The 19,110-nt window shown below is 39.9% G+C and overlaps 1 protein-coding gene across 4 annotated transcripts in view; it reads left to right on the top strand.

Moving 5' to 3' along the window:
- Ankrd42 (ankyrin repeat domain 42) overlaps positions 1 to 15,574 on the top strand; it is a 37,176-nt gene extending 21,602 nt beyond the window's left edge. For all 4 annotated transcript variants that reach the window (XM_060367583.1, XM_060367582.1, XM_060367586.1 and 1 more), the window contains 4 exons: positions 3,364 to 3,536; positions 9,045 to 9,171; positions 11,573 to 11,717; positions 15,379 to 15,574. In XM_060367583.1, the coding sequence (XP_060223566.1) occupies positions 3,364 to 3,536; positions 9,045 to 9,171; positions 11,573 to 11,717; positions 15,379 to 15,465 (532 nt within the window). In that variant the 3' untranslated portion in view covers positions 15,466 to 15,574. The remainder of the gene's footprint in view (positions 1 to 3,363; positions 3,537 to 9,044; positions 9,172 to 11,572; positions 11,718 to 15,378) is intronic.
- The last annotated feature ends 3,536 nt before the right edge of the window (positions 15,575 to 19,110 follow it).

The following is a 19,110-nucleotide window of genomic DNA, read 5'->3' as shown; positions in this document are numbered from 1 at the left end:
TTTCATCATAGTCCAGGCTGGCTTTAAATTATAGCCCAAACTGGCCTCAAAGTTGCAGTCCTTCTGCTTCAACTTTCTAAGCGCTGAGATTATAGGCATGTTCCACCATCTACCTAACCTAATACTTAAATAGAGTAAAATACAAAAAAGGAAATAAGAACTATTTCTCCAAGAAGACTAAATAAGGTAATTTATAGGGTAAATTAGGATATTAAAAATTGAACTAAAATATTAATAAAATGAGGAACGAGACTGGGGAAAGTAGCAGGAATATTGGCAAGAGAGGAAAGGTATGTGAAATAATAGGGAAAAGAAAGTAAAAAGAAAAAAGCAATTAAAAAACAATATGGGCAGAGTAGTGCCTGCCCAGCATTCCAAAGGCAGGGTGGGAAAATCTCTGCAGTGTTCCAGGCCAGCCAGGGCTACCTGTCTCAAAACAAAAATCAAGACAAAGACAAAACAAAACAAACCCAAATGGCCATTATTATATCTTTCTTGTAAGTGGATGGGAGGTATTTGATGGTTCCCCCCCCGCCCCAAGCTGCATCTTTTGGGATGTACTGGGGATGGGGAAATGGGCAGAGAGGTTGGTTTTTGTTTGTTTGGTTTTTTTCCCTTTCTATTCCAAATAGTTTGAACCTGAAAGAATGGTAGGCTGAGTCCTTCTGAGCGTTATTGAGAGGGAAAGAGCTAGGAGAGTGACCAACACTGTTACAGTCCATGCCTGTCATCTCTGTATGTGAACCTAGCACTGCAGCAAGTACAGGAGAAGCACCCACGCACAGGCACAGTGCACCACCAGTCATGCTTGGCCATGGGAAACAGCAAAGCTATGGCAGTATTCCTGCCATTTGTGGCCCTGGGGATTCTGAGAGTGGAGAAGGTATTCTGCACCAAGAGTGGGCATCGAGTAATGCTGTAGTCTCTGTTGCAGCTCCTGCTTATTGCTGCCAATGGCTAGTTTCACTCCATTTCTCAGAGGTTAGGCCACTATTTCCAAATAGAAGCTCCCTGATTCCCTCTGCATGAATTTCCCAGCCTTGGAGACCGTTGTCAGTTAATTTGTTCAAATCACAACCAGTTTCTTGGATCCACATTGACTCCTGCAATAATCACGAGCAGGGCTGGTAAAGAAGAGAGGCTGTTAGCACTTAAAGGCATGAAGGTGCAGGGCCTGTTCTTTAAGCCTTAGGTTTGATGGTGGCATCTCTCTTAAGATGACTGGTCAGTAGAGCACACTGAGCAAACTAGCAAGTGCAGGGGCCTCTCCTGCACCTGCCTATGTATGGACCCAGATCTGCTGTCTGAAAATAATTGTGCACCCTTGGAGTTTGCTCAGGTTCTTGTCTCTCCTTTTCTTAAAGTCCTGACAAGTTTCTGCTTGTCCCCTGCTGTGCTGCCTAGCAGTCAGTGCAGTGAGAATCATGTGATTTTGGTTTCTTTAAAAAACACAGAAATGTTATGGGAATATATATATATATATATATATATATATATATATATATATATATATAATTATTATTCCTCCTGTAATCCCAGGTGTGGGGATATGGAGCTACTTTGTAGCAGCTGTTTACAATTTACCTCATGTTCTGGCAGGGGTGTGGTTTTGCCAGCTGTAGATAGTTTCTTTGAGTGTGTGATGTCTGGAATTCTGGAGACTTTTCAGAGGATATATAAATGCTTGAGGCCCAATAGGTGTGGCTGGTTTATGGTTGGATGCTGTTGGTTGTGGTTTGTCAAGTAGTCCTGTGTGAAGAAATCAGATATCCTGAATGCAAAGATCAAACTTTCCCCACGGAACTTGGCATCCCTAATCAGCAGAGAGTAATGTAATAATAACATGCCCCCTTTCTCCTCCATCCCTTTTCTCTCCTATCTAGTGTTGGGGGGTCGAAAGGAAAGGAGTATAGGGGTAGAGAAGGGTGGAGGAGAGAAAGGAATCCACCAAGCAGCAAACACCTGTACAATATGTCTGTGTTTGGCCTGGTCATCAACTGTTGCACACAGCTGCAGTCACATACCCAATCCTGTGACAATAAAGGAATGTTCTTTATCCTGTGTCTGTAGCCCCATCCTCTCCTCCCTTGTCAGATACACAACTCTCTATATAATTTATAATTAAATCTTTTATTTGTTCTTATGGTGATGGAAACAAACCTGGGGACTTGTACATGCTAGTCAAGTACTGTACCACCGAGCTGCAAACCCAGCCATATTGATAAATCTTTAATAATTTACTTGAGAACCTGATTAAAAAATAAGATATATGTATAAATGTGTAGTTTTATAAAAAGATGAATGTATTAGCTTCTTTTGCATTGCTGTAACCAAATTACCTAACCAACAACTTGAGAAGAAAAAAAGCTTATTTGTGCTCATGGTTTCAGAGAATTTTAGCTCTTCACAGTTAGGAAGGCCTAGCAGCCAGGGCACAGGGGTGAGAGTATGTGTCAGTGGTTGTTCACATGCAGGAAATCTGGAAGCAGGCAGCTCTGGCTCTCCAGAGTTAGGTAGAATCTTCAAAGCCTTACCTTAGCAGCCTGGTTCTGTGAGCCAGGCTTCATCTTCTAAAGTTTCTTCCATGTAGTGTCACATGCTGGGGAGCAACCAGGTGTTCAAAACATGAATGTATGGAAACATTGTATGTTCAAACCATAACATTGTGGAAATTAGAATTTAATATTTGGTGATTTTCTATGTCCTAGAAGAACGTATTACATATTTCAATTAGCAACATTGTGGGGAAATATGCTTATTTAATTTACTCACAACAGAAAAATTTCTAAGACCGAGAATTTACTATTAGAGGCTTCATGAAATGTGGAAAAGAGCAAAGGGAATAGAAAGCAGAAGGAAAGCTCATTATTTTTTCTTTAAATTTCAAAATGTGGTAAGTGCTTTGAGTTGAAGGATGAAAAGTGAGTTAGTATGTACAGTAAGAACTATAGTTAACTCTGCAACTGGAACCAGAATTAATTGTGTCACTTACCTTGGGCTAACAGAAGGAAATAAAATAGGGAATCATGTAGGATGGTTCTAAGCTCTGTATTCAGTAGAGTCATTCTGGTTTGGGGCACATTAAGTATTATTCTACTCTGAGATCTCTCCTGGTGAATTTTTAGCAGCAACAATTATGTGAGCACTTCTCAGTAGGAATACTTTATAGTATTCAGTAACCAAGGTTCCCACATAGCTGAGTGCATGGCAGATTTCAGTGACATTCAGCTACAGGTTTGCTTCCTTGCTTGGTGGTGGGTTGATAGAAGTGCATATATGGTGAAATTGTATAAGTTAATTGTGAACTGTGATTTAATGTATGGAAGTTTGAGGATCTGGCTAATTATTGATTCTTTTCTACAGATTTGCTCATTTGGCAGCAGTGAAACTGTTAGAGGGGCTACAGAAATATGATATAGATGATACTGAATTTGATAAAAATCATATAAAGTTTTTTATAAGGCATGGTGTTGAGGGAAGCACTGATGCCAAGGATGACTTATGTCTGAGTGAATCAGACAAAGCAAATGCCAGAAGTAAGTATGATGCCTCACTAAGAAATATGATGGCCATGGGGCTGGGGAGATAGCTCAGTGGTAAAATCACTAGCTGTGCACACACAAGGACCCGAGTTTAATCCCCAGAACTCACAGAATGCTGGTAAGGGTGCATGCTTCTCTAATCCCAGTGCTCCTAATGTGTGATGGGAGGCAAAGATAGGAGGATGTCTGAATGCGAGGGCCAGGTAACCTGGAGTATGTATCGATGACCAACAAAGAGACCCTGTCTCTAGCAAGGAGGAAGGCAAGGACCAACACTTGAGGTTGTCCTTTGAATGAATCCTAAAAATGTGTTTTATCATGTGTCTGCCTGACTGCACATAAAAGAACATGTATACATATGAATGTGACACACAGACAACATGTATCACCACAAAAAAAAAAAAAGAAAGGAAGATAGACATATACACAGACAGATAGACAGATACTGGGGCTGGTGAGATGGCTCAGTGGGTGGATAAAAGTTTGATTCCCAGCACCCAATTCTGGTATAAATCTAGCTTTAGGGGATACCTCCCCACCATACACATAAATAAAAGTTAATATTAATAAGACCTAATTTTTGGTACATGTTTGGATATTATTCAAATGGCACCATCTACAAAGAAAAGTAATTTGGTATTTTTGAAATCAGAACCAGCTCCAGTATTTTTGTCCTAAGGGTTATTGAAGATATAAATAAGTGTAAGATATGGTCTTGGAATAGAAGATTGTAACATGGAAACTGAAGACTTCAAGACAAACATATTTAAATGGATCATAAGCATGGAAAAAGACAACTGAAGAGTGGTAATTCTAGCACTTGGAGTCTGAGTGAGATGATCACACTTTTGAGGCCATCTGGACTATATAGTAAGCTTAAAGCAAGCATGGAACACAAAGTAAGATTTTAACTCTCTCTCACCATAGGGAGCACACACACATACACACACACATACACACAGGCTTATTGGATAATCGATATTTTTGTAAAGATTTATTATTTTATACACGTAGGTGTTTAGTTTGTATGTCTGTGCACCATGTGCCTTCCTGGTGCTCACAGAGTCCAGAAGAAGGCATCAGATCCTCTGCATCTGTGGTTACATACGGCTGCTAGGCACCATATGTACTAGGAATCAAACCTGGGTCCTCTGCAAGAACAACAAGTGCTTATAGCCGATGAGCCATGTTTCCAGCACCAATAATTATTTTATTTATTTATTTATTTATTTATTTATTTATTTATTTATTATTTTCTTTATTGTATCATTTCTCTCTACCTTACCTCCTTCCAAAACTTTCCATATAACTTTCCCACTCTCCTTCAAATTTATGGCCTCTTTTTTTCACTAATTGTTTTTGCATATATTCTCAGTCTAGGAATTTTTTAAGAGAATGATTTCTCTTTAACAATTGTCATTATTAGGGGCTGGAGAGATGGCTCAGTGGTTAAGAGCACTGTCTGCTCTTCCAAAGGACCTGGGTTCAATTCCCAGCACCACATGGCAGCTCACAACTCTCCGTAATGCCAATTTTAATGGATCTGACACCTTCATACTTATGCACATAAAATAAAATTAAAAAAAACAATTGTCATTATTAGAGAAATGGATCAGTTCAAAAAAACTTCTGTTTGGTGATGGTAGTCATAGGGGAGGGTAATAAATAATTGATAAGAAAATAGGAATATGAAGAAAATGAATCAGGTGGTGGTATAGTGCTGTTAGGACTCTGAGGTGATATTTCAGAGGAGATCTGAATGATGAGAATGAACCGTGTGAAGACCTTGGGAGAAAATTCTAAACAGAGCATGTGCAAATATTATTTATCAGTGCGCCTGAGAGAATCACTAAGAAGAAGTTAACAGAAAAGGTTGGAGAGGTGAGTGGGAGCCTGGTAGGATCATAAAGGTCCTGATAAGAATTTCATTTTAGGTTTTCTTCTAAGCCTTTGGAGAAGTTTAGGGCAAGAAAGATGTTATTTGATTTATGTTTAAAGACTGTCATTCTAACTACTGGGATATAACAGATTGGAGGGCATGGATCGTGTAATATTTCAGGTGGGTTAGTTAGGAAAGAAGGTTTCCATTTGTCAAATGGATGAAGTTTCTAATTTAGAAATTTGTCAGGCACACTCTATTAGAATTGTGCACGAGCAGGTACAGAATTACAGTATTATCTGTATAGTTTTCTGGACTCTATAGTCTGTAATAGAGGTGCATGACTACTAGAAATACATTCTTGTTTTACTTCAACCTTTTTATACTAGAGATTTTCACTCCAGAAGAGCTTGCTTTAGCACTTTGTGTTTCCCTTTAAGATATTACACACACGCACACCCTTCTTGATGTTTTAACCAGACAACAGTACTAAGGTCATACATTATCTATTCTTGGTTATGGAGAAGGCAAGCCAGAATCTGATTAGATTTCCAGAGGGTAAAAAGTCCATTTCCTTTCATAGGGCAAGAACAAAAGTGGGAAGGTAGGAGGATGTGGCCTTAATTGGAGAAAGAATTGGTGATAGCTTGGATTGGAAATGGAGATGGTGAGATTTGGATGCACTTTTAATAGGGGGTCATGGGATTTGCTGGTTGATCTGGGTATGAGAAATTTGAAGATGAAGGTAGGAAGGATGACTCTTAGGTACTTGGCCTGGATAGATAGATAGATACCTGAGTTATGGTACATGGTAATGAGTTTAAAGGGATTATTCACTCAGGCGAGAGTAGCAAGGAAACCTTTGTAAAAGTGGGGTTTGGGCTTTTTCGTGAATGAATAGATTTAGATAGGCGAAATAGATTAGGGAGGCATGCCATTTATCCATTTTGTCTGTACTGTGTTTATAGCTTTGGCTCAGGACTATGGTAGTATGCCAGATACAGTTCTACATTTTGGCATTTAGAAATATTCTGAACTCAAGATAGTACTACAAGATGTTTCTGTAACTGTGCTTCCTCAGTGATTTCTCTTTGATTATCTATCACATGCTTTCTGAATATTGTTTATGTGTCAGGCAGTGTGAAGTGCCAGGGTTACATTGGGAAACACATAAATCATTTCTCCATGCTTTTGGACTGATATTTTTTCAAGACAGGGTTTTTCTATTTGTAGCCTTAGCCATCGTGGACTCACTTTGTAGCCTAGGCTGGCATTGAATTCACAGAGATCCACCTGCCACTCCCTCCCAGAGTGTTGGGATTATAGGCGTGTACCACTGTGCCTGGCTGTTTTCTTATTTTTAAAAACCATTAGAGCATTTATGATTTTCTTTCAAAAATAATTATTTTTTTTTATTTTCGTGTGTGTGTGGGGGGGGAGAGAAAATAGGTGCCCTTGAAGGCCAGAGGCTTTGGATCCTCTTGGATCTGGATCCTCACTGGCACAGGAGACAACTTCCTGAACAAAGTAGCAAAGGCTCTAAGATCAACATTTAATAAATGAGACCTCTTAAAATTGAAAAGCTTCTGTAAGGCAAAAACACTGTCATCAGAACAAAATGACAACCTACAGACTGGGAAAGGATCTTCACCAACCTTATACGTGACAGAGGGCTAATATCCAGAATATATAAAGAACTCAAGAAGTTAAACAGCAAAAAATCAGTAATCCAATTTAAAAAAATGGGGACAGAGCTAAACAGAGAATTCTCATTAGAGAATTATCAAATGGCAGAGAAACACTTAATGCTCAACATCCTAAGTCATCAGGGAAATGCAAATCAAAACAATCCTGAGATTTCACCTCACACTCATCAGAATGGTTAAGATCAAAAACTCAAGTGAGAACACATGCTGGAGAGGTTCTGGAGAAAGGGGAACCCTCCTCCATTACTGGTGGGAATGTAACCTTGTACAACACTTTGGAAATCAAGCTGGTGCTTTCTTAGATAATTAGGGATAGTGCTTCCTCAAGATCCAGCTATACCACTCCTAGGCATACGTCCAAAACATGCTCAAGTATATAACAAGGACATTTGCTGAAGTATGCTTGTAGCAGCTTTATTTGTAATAGCCAGAATCTGGAAACAACCAGATGTCCCTCAACTGAGGAATGGATACAGAAATTGTGGTACATTTACACAATGGACTACTACTTGGCAATTAAAAACAAGGAAATCATGAAATTTGCAGGCAAATGGTGAGATCTAGAAAAGATCATCCTGAATGAGGTATCCCAGAAGCAGAAAGACACATGTGGTATATACTCACCTATAAGTAGATACTAGACATATAATTATAGGATAAACATACTAAAATCTGTACACCTAAAGAAGCTAAGCAAGGAGGAGGATCCTGGGTAAGATGATCATTCCTCATTCAGAAAGGCAAATGGATATACATCGGAAAAGGGAGAAAACAGGGAACATGACAGGAGCCTTCCACAGAGGGCCTCTGAATGACTCTGTGCAACAGGGTATCAAAGCAGATGCTGAGACTCATAGCCAAACTTTGGGCAGAATGCAGGGAATCTTAGGAAAGAAAGGGAGATGGAAAGACCTGGAGGGGACAAGAGTTCCACAAGGAGAGCAACAGAACCAAAAAAACCTGGGCACAGCGGTCCTTTCTGAGACTGATACTCCAACCAAAGACCATGCATGGAGATAACCTAGAGCCCCTGCTCAGATGTAGCCCATAGCAGCTCAATCTCCAAGTGGGTTCCCTACTGATGGGAGCAGGGACTGTCTCTGACATGAACTCAGTGGCTAGCTCTTTGATCACCTCCCCCTCAGGGGGAGCAGCCTTTTCAGGCCACAGTGGAAGACAATGCAGCCATTCCTCATGAGACCTGCTAGACTGGGGTCAGATGGAGGGGGAGGAGGACCTCCCCTGTCAGTGGTCTGGGGGAGGGGCATAGGAGAGGAAGAGGAAGGGAGGGTGGAATTGGGAGGGGATGATGGAGGGGCCTACAGTTGGGATACAAAGTGGATAAACTAATTTTAAAAATAAAATATATTAAGAAAAAAAAAAAGATATGGTCTGGTGCTTCTCATCTTAAAACACAGCCAGTCTTGTTTAAGCCATTTCACCTGTAATGTCAGCATCATAATTATATGATGCATATTCTAATAACAGATGAAGACTCTCCCGAGTAGGTATTTCATTGCTTGCATTACTGATATTTTCCATTCTATCTATATATCACACTCCCATCAATTTCTTACATAAGCAGCAGGCAATGGTTCTGTTAAAGAAGAAGCAAATGGGCTGGAGAGATGACTCAGTGGTTAAGAGCACTTTTTGCTCTTGCAGAGGACCTGGGTCTGATTCCCAGCACCCACATGATGGCTTACAACCATCTTACTCATTTCCAGGGGATCTAATGCATTATGACCTCCACAGGCACCAGACACACATGCAGGCAAAACACCCAACAAATAAAATAATAAATACTTAAAAAAAAACCTTTTGTAAAGGAAAAAGAAGCAAATGTTGAAAGAGAATCATCATCTTGTAAGCATATGTATTGTCATCTAACTAGGTTCCTATTCAATTATTTTTCAGTGAGAGCTCATAAGAAAATTGTAGAATTGAGAAAACTTCTGGAAATTGCTGAGAGCAACTTCAAACAGTTGGGTGGGATAACAGAAGAGGATCTAAATCAGCAGAAAGAACAACTGGAGTCTGAGAAGTAATGTCCTTAAAACCAATGCTTTGTATTTAGGTATTTATGAATTCCATGTGAGTGTGTTGTATTGTGCTAATATTTACTATTAATTATCTTGTAGTAATGCTGCTGTTAGTCCTAAACAGCTGTATACTCAACTCACCACACACAAACACTGGGTTTACTTAGTTAACCTAGAACACAATGCTGGGCAATAGTTACTCCTTCCTAAACCTCCAAGCCCTCATAGTTTCCTAACATTTAGATTCACCCATTATACTTGCTTTTTGTGAAATCTCAGGTCTGGTTCATTCTCCATGCATTCCAAGACATCTGCTCCTGCCTCTGTTCTTCCAGCCTCTCCTGCCCTTAGTCTCCCACTCTTTCCTGTTCTCTGGCTCCTCCCCCCTCTTGCCTACTCCTTCCTCTTTATTGCTCAACATTGTGGCTAGTTGTTTTATTTTGGCATGTTTACACAAAGTTGAGACAGGTGATGCTTAGAAAGAGTATCACAATGCAATGTCCGGATTGTAACCAGAGAGTGGGGGAGAGAAATCAGCATTTGAATGAACCAGGGTAAGGTGTATACATTTCAAAAGAACATTATACCAACATGAGTGTTTCTTTTCCTTTTTTTCTGGCCATGGTGGTACCTGCCTTTAATCTCAGTGCTTGGGAGGCATATCTCTAATTTTGAGGTCAGCCTAGTCTACATAGTTATAGGACAAACAAGACTTTATATAGAAATCCTTATTTAAAAACAAACAAACAAATAAGCAAACAAAAAAGGATTTTACTATGTAGCTTTGGCAGTTCAGAATTCACTGTGTAGTCCAAGCTGGCCTCAGTCCACAGATATTTGTCTGCCTTTGTCTCCTGCATGCTGGGATTAAAGGTTTATGCCATATGTCTGGAACTGGGGGATTCTTACATATTACCAAGTTTGTCTTTTAGTTTGTGTGTGTGTGTGTGTGTGTGTTTGAGACAGGATTTCTCTGTGTAGCCTTGTCTATTCTGGACTTGCTTTGTAGACCAGCCTGGCTTCATAGAGATCCACCTACCTCTGCCTCCCAAGTGTTGGGATTAAAGGTATGCGCCACTATGCCTGACTTCATCTTTTAGTTTAAGATGCAGCTTTGAATCACCTAGTGGACCATACAGCCTGTGCTGACTCTGAGGAAATACTTGCCAGAAAATTTCAATTCAATAATTTCTTGTTAATAACAGCTGATTTTGGAACCCCATTAACCAGTATTTATTAGCCCCCAAAAGCAAATTCCCTTCAGTAGTGCTGGCCTCTGGTTAATGCCAGCTGATTCTTCAGCCCTAGCTAACTAGCACCTGTTATTGTTGCAGGGAAGCACAGGCTTTGCTTCCAAAGACTCTTGACTCCAATTTATCACAGGAATGGCCCTGGTAGTCTCTACTTCTTTCAGAAAGTTTGCAAATCAGCTTATATCTCTTCAGAATTCTTACTTCCAAGCAAGATCCCATAACACTTCATTAAGTTATTATCACTTGGAGCACAAAATTTCAAAAGCTTCCACAATTCTCCCCCAAACCACATGGCTGGGTCTGTCACAGTAGTAGGTCACTCTCTGGTACCTAGTTTCCTTTTTGTTGCTGTGATGAAACATTGACCAAAACTAGCTTTGAGGAGGAAAGTGTTTATTTGGCTTATACTTCCAAGTTAAACTCTGTCTTTAAAGAGAAGTCAGGGCAGGAACTCCAGGCTAGAACCTGGAGGCAGGAACTGAAGCTGCTGATTTTGGCGTGGACCTCATAGGTCGCTCAGTCTGTTTCTTATATCCTTATATCTTATGCCCTGGTGGGCCTTGCTGGGCCTTTCCACATCATTTTAATTAAGAAAATGTTCCACAGACAAGCCTTCAGGTTAGTCTGATGGAGGTAATTTCCCAGTTGGGGTACATGACTCCAGCTTGTTTCAAGTTGACAAACTAGCACAGAAGTGTTAATCACCTGCTCCACATTTTATATTACTGATCCTGCTTTATTTTATCCTCTCTTAGTACCTGTTACCTTCCAGGATACCATGTATTTTGCTTATTTATTTCATGGTGACTGCTTGTCTCTGGTATGTAAATCACTCCTGATTCATATAATATCCTAAATACAGTTGAAAAATACATGAGTTATTTTATTTGCTTTAAAGTATGAATGCTTTCCACTGTTAGCAAAAATGGTTTTTGGAAACCTGGTGCGGTGGTGCACGCCAATAATCCCATCACTCAAGGAGGCAGAGGCAGGTGGATCACTGTGAGTTCGAGGTGAGCCTGATCTACAAAATGAGTTCAGGGCAGTCAAGGCTAAACAGAGAAACCGTATCTCAAAAAAAAAAAAAAAAAAAAAAAAAAAAAAGGTTGTTGGATAAATCAGAATTTACTGAGAAAACATTTTTTCATAGGACCATCAAAGACCTGCAGGGCCAGCTGGCCTATGAGCGACTCCGCAGGGAAAAGTTAGAGTGTCAAATGGATGAATATCGAGCAGAAGTGGATCAACTCAAGGAAACACTGGAGAAAATTCAGGTCCCCAGTGTTGTGGCTATGGTTGGTGTCTTTACATATTTATTTTTCTTGATAAGTGGTATATAGAAATGGCTAAGATTGTAAGCTCTGAGTGGGTGCTGAATTTGAGTCCTGCCAATAATATTCTTTGATGTGGGCAAGCCTTTGGCCTTTTGAAGTTGTGTTGCAAACTAGAAATATGTGTTCTAAAGCTGACATCAAGATGGTGAATTTGACATTCTTTGCCACTGTGAATACGCATTTTTCTAGTTTCTGGGGCTGTATTTTGAGGTTCAAATACGAACTTTTGTTATAAAAAAAAAGGTTAAGATCAAAGGGTCAAGAATATAAATAGTGATTCCACTCAATGTCAGTTTTAGAGAGAAGAAACACCCTCCCCACAAATATCCAGATCAACAACACCTAAAGGAACATGAGAAACAGAACGAGGATAGAAAAGCAGTTTCTCTGTCTGCAGGGAACTTACAGCCACCCAGACTCAGTAGACTAGGCTTTGATTCCCACTCCTCTGCAAGAAAGGGCACTGTGTGGTGGGCACACCTTTAATCCCAGCCCTCAGGAGGCAGAGGCAGACAGATCTCTGAGTTTAAGGCCAGCTTGGTATACAAAGCAAGTTCCAGGCCAGCCAGAACTACACAGAGAAACCCTATTTCAAAAAAACAACACTGTGATGAGGCCTTGGGGACAGCTTATCCTGTCATTATGGGGACTGAGAAACATTTCATCCTTTAGAGTAGTTTTTTCCTCCAGTCATGAATAAATTGTTTCATATCCCTACCACCTTGTCTAATCTGTAACAAAACATCCTGGCTTTTAACTTTACGCAAACCAATTGTTAGCCTCTTAATCACTTCAGAGAATTGTAACCTAGTAAAGTTGCTTGAAAGTTGTTAAAACCATATAGATGTTCTTCCTATTCCACTCACCAAATTCCACTCTCCAGATGAAGCTACTGCTAACAGTTTAGTACACCATGAGATGCAGCAAATTTTCCATTTATCTACAAATACTTGTATGTGTTTTTCTTCCTTTCCTCCCATTTTTTTTTTCTTGAGACAGGGTCTTGTGATATATCACAGACCTAAAATGCACTTGGTAGCCCAAGCTGGTCTCATTTACAACCCCCTGCCTCAGTCTCCCTTTGTGTTGTGACTGCCGGTATGTGCTACCAGGTCAAGCTATGTTGGGTGGCTTGTTTGACACATAGTGTGAAGCAGGAATAAATTGAGACCCTCTTTCTTCTGATCATGTCTTTGTTTCTGTACAGACTCTAACACATGTTAGTGTTACTCTCTCACTAGGGCTCCCTTTCTTTGTTCTGACCAATAGCTAAACATTTCTTTGAGATTTCCACTAGTGTCTAAGTTAAAAATGTCTAAAACCAAATTTAACAAGATAAGATTTTCACCCCAGATCGATTGATCTTTTTCTTTCTCCTTCCTTCCTCCCTTCTTCCCTCTCCCCTCCTCCCTTCCTTCCTTTCTTTTTCTTAAGACAGTTTTTCTGTGTAGCCCTGGCTTTCCTAGACTTTACTCTGTAGAAAAGGCTGGTCTTGAACTCAAAGAGATCCACCTGCCTCTGCCTCCTAAGTGCTGGGATTAAAGTCATGTGCCATTTTTTTTTTTTTTTTTGAGACAGGGTCCCTTTATGTAACCCTGGCTGGCCCAGAATTCACTGTGTGGCTCAGGCTGGCCCCAGAGTTCCAGGTGCTGGGATGAAGGAGTAAAGGTGTACACCACTATGCTGGCCAATTTTGGATTCTTGAGTCTTTCCCTACAATTCTTTCTCCTTTCATAAACTGTGGTCTCAGCACAGAATTTAGGTATCTAGTCCTTCCCTATCCAGATTCACTTGAGTAAATAGTCAGCTTGGTTTCCTATCGTGTCTTGTTCTGAAAATCTTGCCTGAATGAAGTGGATTCCTCAATTTGGGTTCAGCTTTAACGTACCCTTTCAGCCCTCCATTTGTCTTATGCAGGTTATCTTTTTTGAACGTAGTACACACTTTCCAAGTCCCAAGCCTTTGTTCATTTTGTTCTTCTCTCTTAAGGTCCCCTATCAAATCTGCCCCATAAGCCCTAGGAGTTACCTGTTACTGCTGTCCCAAGGCTCCTAACCACAGATACTCTCTCTCCATAAAGCACTTTGAAGGGGTGTCACTTTTTTAGTATGGTTGAATACCTTACCCACAGTACTGAAATTTTAAGGTTCATGAGAACATTTAACATACTTTGTGAGATCTTGGTCATTATCAATAATAGGTATTACTTAATAATGTATGAGCTAATGTCATGGCTTTTTTTTTTTGCATGCACTATTTCATATTACAAGTTGTGAAACCTAGTGCCAGATAAAATAGTTTGTAAAGTTACAGTAGCTTCTCCTAAAGGACTTGAATGATAGCTGGCAGGGTCGCACACACCTGTAATCACACTCAGGGAGGCAGAGGCAGGGGGATCTCTGTGAGTTTGAGGCCAGTCTGGTTTATAAAGTAAGTCAGGACAAGGATAGCCAAGGCTACACAGAGAAACAGTTTCAAAAAACAAACAACAAAACAAAAACAACAAAAAACAAAAAAGAACTTGAATGATTCCAAGCTAGTTTCAGGAAATGATCAGATGGAAGGGTATGGAGACATGGCCTTGTTTTTTCAGGTTGTATTGGATAGTAGCAACTTCTGTGTTTACATGCTAGTATATAGGAGTTAACTCCTTACTTAGCACATTAGCAATGGCATGGGCAGGAATACTTTCAGAAGTAACTCTTAGCCACAAGCTCTCCCCAAGAACATGTGCTGGAAAGGCTGCTTTGGGAATATCTGTGTACACATTTCTCACCTAAATAGCACCTTTTCTTTTACAAAAATTATTTTTAAAAATTGGTACAGTATATCTTGGTCATATTCCTGTCCACCCCTCAACTCTTCCCAGATGCCCACCACACTTCATATTTTTTCTAAGAAAAAACCCCAAACCAAACCAAACTTCAAGTGCACACATGCACACCCTCCACCCCAAGAAACAAGACAAAATAAAAACATGGAGTCTGTTTAATGTTGGCCAATTATTCTATAACATGTAGTATGCCTTGGGGCAAGTGGTATGCACAGCATTTTTGACTAGAATTATTCAACAATGACTAACAACTAATGAACATCTGTTGTGCTTACTCCTTCCTATAGCATTTATTGATTCTTCTGTGTTAGGTCATGTGAATACCAAGATGGTGATAAAGATTCACAAACAGTGGAGAATGAGCAAAGTGGAAAATGAAACAAAATTTATAAACTACAACCAAAACTTGTGAATGGAGAAGTAAAGAAATATAAATCCTAGCCCTGTAGGGCTCTTAAAGATTCCAAATGAAGTTGCATTAGTACACTTCTACATTGCAGTTATGCCATGGAAAGTTAGTAAAGATAAAACAGGGATGATAAGTTGTTCCCTTGAGGTCTCTATTAAGTAGAGTCAGCACTGCCTGGCTTTCCAAGGTCACCAGTCTTGCTGACTCAGCACAACAGGAAGCGCTAGTACTTCAGACCTAGAAATATAGTTACACAGAATCCTAAAGGACATTCAGTCAGAGTAGACAACACTTAGTGTGGCTCTCTTCTTCCTTTTTATACGCTGTAGAAGAATGTTAGCATGGAGCTTTTATTTAATTTTCTTTTTCTTTGTTTATAGGAAGATGACTCTTTTGAGTCCAGCAAAGAGAAGCAGCCAGTGAAAAAAAAAGTATCTCCTGGGGGCTTGCTTTTCAGAAGGTACTAATCAGTGCAGTAAGGTTAAATAAACACCTAATTTTTTTTTCACTTCAGATCGATGGAAATTCTTCTGTTCTAAAGGTGAAAATATTATATTAAAGATGCTTGGAAAATTCCATGGACTCAGGATACTTTTTATATACATATATATATGCAAGCTAACATTTATGAGTAATAATTTTGTAAGCATTCACAAAAGCTGTGAAATAAAAGATGGTATAATTTAATATCAAAGGAAATCCATTTCTAGATAATAAAAATTATTAAAATGACACTACAGCTTCATTAAAGTTGTATTTCTTTTACAGTCTATAAAGTGCTATGTACTACTAATGTGCATATGATTTTAAGAGTTTTGTTCTGTGCTGTATTACAGAGCACACCTCTAAATCCAGCACTTAGGGAACTAGGGCCATTGTTACGGTAAATTCTACCAGAGTGGACGCAGGACTAGCCACAGGATTATTATGGATTGCTGCAGTCATGAATCATCTGAAGGAATGGGCGGGCATGGGAGCGTTAGCAGGCCTTCTGGTGTTGGTCTCCTTGGTTTGCCTGTGGTGTACATGCAAGATTATAGTCTCACAACAGCATAATGCAGCCATGATCATTCAGGCCTTTACAGCCATTGAAGCAGGACAGTCTCCCCAAGCATGGTTGGCTACCATAAAAAGCTAAAATGTTACACTCAGGATGCGAGGCTAAGCACTGCACTCAGGGTCAGCCACTTTGGACCCAGAGAAGAGCATGTCTGATTGCATGCGGGTTGATGCCCCAGGTCCCGCCTCTGAGAAACAGAGGCATCGGACGGGTCTGATGCTCTTTGGGTGGATGACACCTAAATGAACATCAGTACAAAGTCCCAATTTATTTCTAATATCAGAGATCAGACCTCTACTCTTGCCTGATGCGTCTAAAACAAAAAGGGGGAACTGTAGAGAGCTGCGTAATGCCGCGCCTTAAAGATGGAGCTGGTTTCTGCCTTCCACCTTCCCGATGGTGAGTGCTCTCTGTTACAAACAACTCCACATTTGGCTAAGGCTGAGGATCTGGCTTGCTTCCATGTATGTGGACCTATCTGCATTGCCCACGTGGCACGCTGGGGTTGGCTACCCAGAGGCTATTTTAAGCTGTGGGCTGGCTTTCCCCAGGGTCAGAAGATTGTTCAAGGTTCCTGAATAAACTGCATTGAGAAAAAAAAAAAAAAAAAAAAAAAAAAGAATACTATGAACTTGTGGGCAACTGGGCTTCACAGTGACTGTTTCAAGATATGCATGCATGTCTGCACAGGTACTCACCCACCCTGACAAAACATTTATTCAAATGACTTCCAACTTTTACAAAGCATCTTTACTTGAAGAAAAAGGTAGTAAGTTTTCAAACAGTACAGCTTTACAACTACAAAACGTCTCAAAAGCTTTACATGAATGAAAATCTACTCTTACAAAAAGCCTATTACACCTTTGCAAAGAAACCCCACCTAAATAATCTGGTTCATAATTCCATCCTTACTCTGTTGCGAGCTCTATAGGAATATAGCTAAGGGCAGGCTCAGCAAGACAAAAGCACATGGCTTAATTGTTTTCTCCTTTTCCCATTATCCCTTGAATTTAGACTTTGACCTTTGTTGACCAAAAAGCCGCTGTAGTTCTGATTTAGTTCTGTGGTTCCATTCTATTTCTCTTTATTCCTATGGTGAGCCAGCAAGGTATGTGATGGCTATTTTAATCTAGCAAGTATCAGCAGGATTTGTTGGTCCCAAGATCAGATCAAGCTAGTCAGAAGCATATAAGCAAGTGTTAAAAATGCCATGGATGGACTATAGATGTATGGGGATGTAGACCAGCTGAAAATGTGCTTGCCTAGCATGCATGAAAGTCTAGGTTCAGTATCCAGCACTGCAAAACAAAAACAAAAACAGAGCATATTATATATATGTATATGTATGTATGGCAGTGCATTCCTGTTTTATGTCTTGGGAAGGTCAAGGTCATTCTTGGTTATTTTGAGGCCAGGACTACATGAGACCCTGTTTCAAATAAAGAGACACGAAGATGTCTCTTATCTCCTGTAGGCAGTCTGTATCTTAAGAAATGGCAGGATTATTTTGAATTGAACTTAAGTTTTATTCTTTTAAAATTTTTATTTATTTATGTATTTATTACAATTATTTCACTTTGTATCCCTGCTGCAGCCCCCTCCCTCATCTCCTCCCAAGGAACTACATCCCATTTATTGATTGTTGATCTCAGAGCCTGTGCTGTTGGTGTTCTGTTCAGGAAATTGTCTCCTGTGCCAATGAGTTCTAGGCTCTTCCCCACTTTTTCTTCTAACAAATTTAGTGTGTCTGGTTTTATGTTGAGGTCTTTGATTCACTTGGACTTTAACTTTGTGCAGGGTGATAAATATGGGTCTATTTGTATTTTTCTACATGTAGACATCCAGTTAGACCAGCACCATTTGTTTAAGATACCGTCTTTTTTTTCACTGTATAGTTTTGGCTTCTTTGTAAAAAATTAAGTTTTCATAGGTGTGTGGGTTTATTTCTGGGTCTTTGATTCGATTCCATTGACCCACCAGTCTGTTTTTACACCAGTACCATGCTGTTTTTATTATTGTTGCTCTATAGTACAGCTAGAGAGCAGGGATGGAGATATCTCCAGAAGCTCTTAAAAAGCTTCTGCCAAGGCATTATGGAATATTATGAAATGCTTAGCATTTTCAATCTGAATAGAGAACTAAGAGAAATATAGGGGGGCTGGAGAGCTGACTCAGTGCATAAAGAGCTTGAAGTACCTGTGCTTGCACCCCTAGCACCCTTGTAAAGCCTGGGCACACAGCCTGTGTCTGTAATCCCACTCTGGGGGACAGAAACAGATGGATTCCTGAGGCCTGCCAGTTGAGTTGAAGTAAGCCCCAAGTTTGGGGAGTGTATAGCGGGAGGAGGAAATGGGGAAAAGAGTGGAGGGAGAGGGAGAGAAGGAAAAAAGGGAAGGAAGGACGAAAGGAGGGAGGAAGAAGGAGAAAGAGAAAGAGGAGTGGAGAGGGAGGAAAGATCCTGTCTCAGAAAAGTAAGGTACAGCTATGGTGTCATACAACTTTAATCCCAGTTCTTGGAAGGCAGAGGCAGGTGGATCTCTGTGAGTTCGAGGCCAGGTCTACAGTAAGTCCAGAACAGCAAACACAGAGAAAGCCCCCCTGCCGCATAAACCAGAATGAATAAGATGCCCAGTGTTGTTTGGCTTCCATATGAATACACATGTACATGTTCACATACATACAAACAGAAATAAAAAAATGTAATGACTAGATAACAAAAGGAAAACAATACATATTTGAATTTCTTTTTTTTTTCTTTTTGGTTCTGGGAGGTTCCAATCCTTAATTCTTTTTGAGATGGTCATACATACATACATACATATATATATATATACACACAAACACATGCATGCATACATACAGATATGCATACATATATATCAAGAGATTTTTGCTGAATTTAAACGAATTATTGAGAAATTCTGTTTCATATAATAAATCTAAGATGGGTTAAATGTGAAGTTGTTTAAGAGGTGAGGATGAGTGCTGGGGAACATTGGGTGGTTGGTAGAATACTTAATCAGCCAACACTCATTAAGTCTTAGGTTCAATC

This window comes from Meriones unguiculatus, chromosome 14 (genome assembly GCF_030254825.1).
Source record: "Meriones unguiculatus strain TT.TT164.6M chromosome 14, Bangor_MerUng_6.1, whole genome shotgun sequence".
Classification (NCBI taxonomy): domain Eukaryota; kingdom Metazoa; phylum Chordata; class Mammalia; order Rodentia; family Muridae; genus Meriones; species Meriones unguiculatus.
Note: the sequence above shows the minus strand (reverse complement) of the source record. Positions and strands in the feature narration are given on the sequence as shown.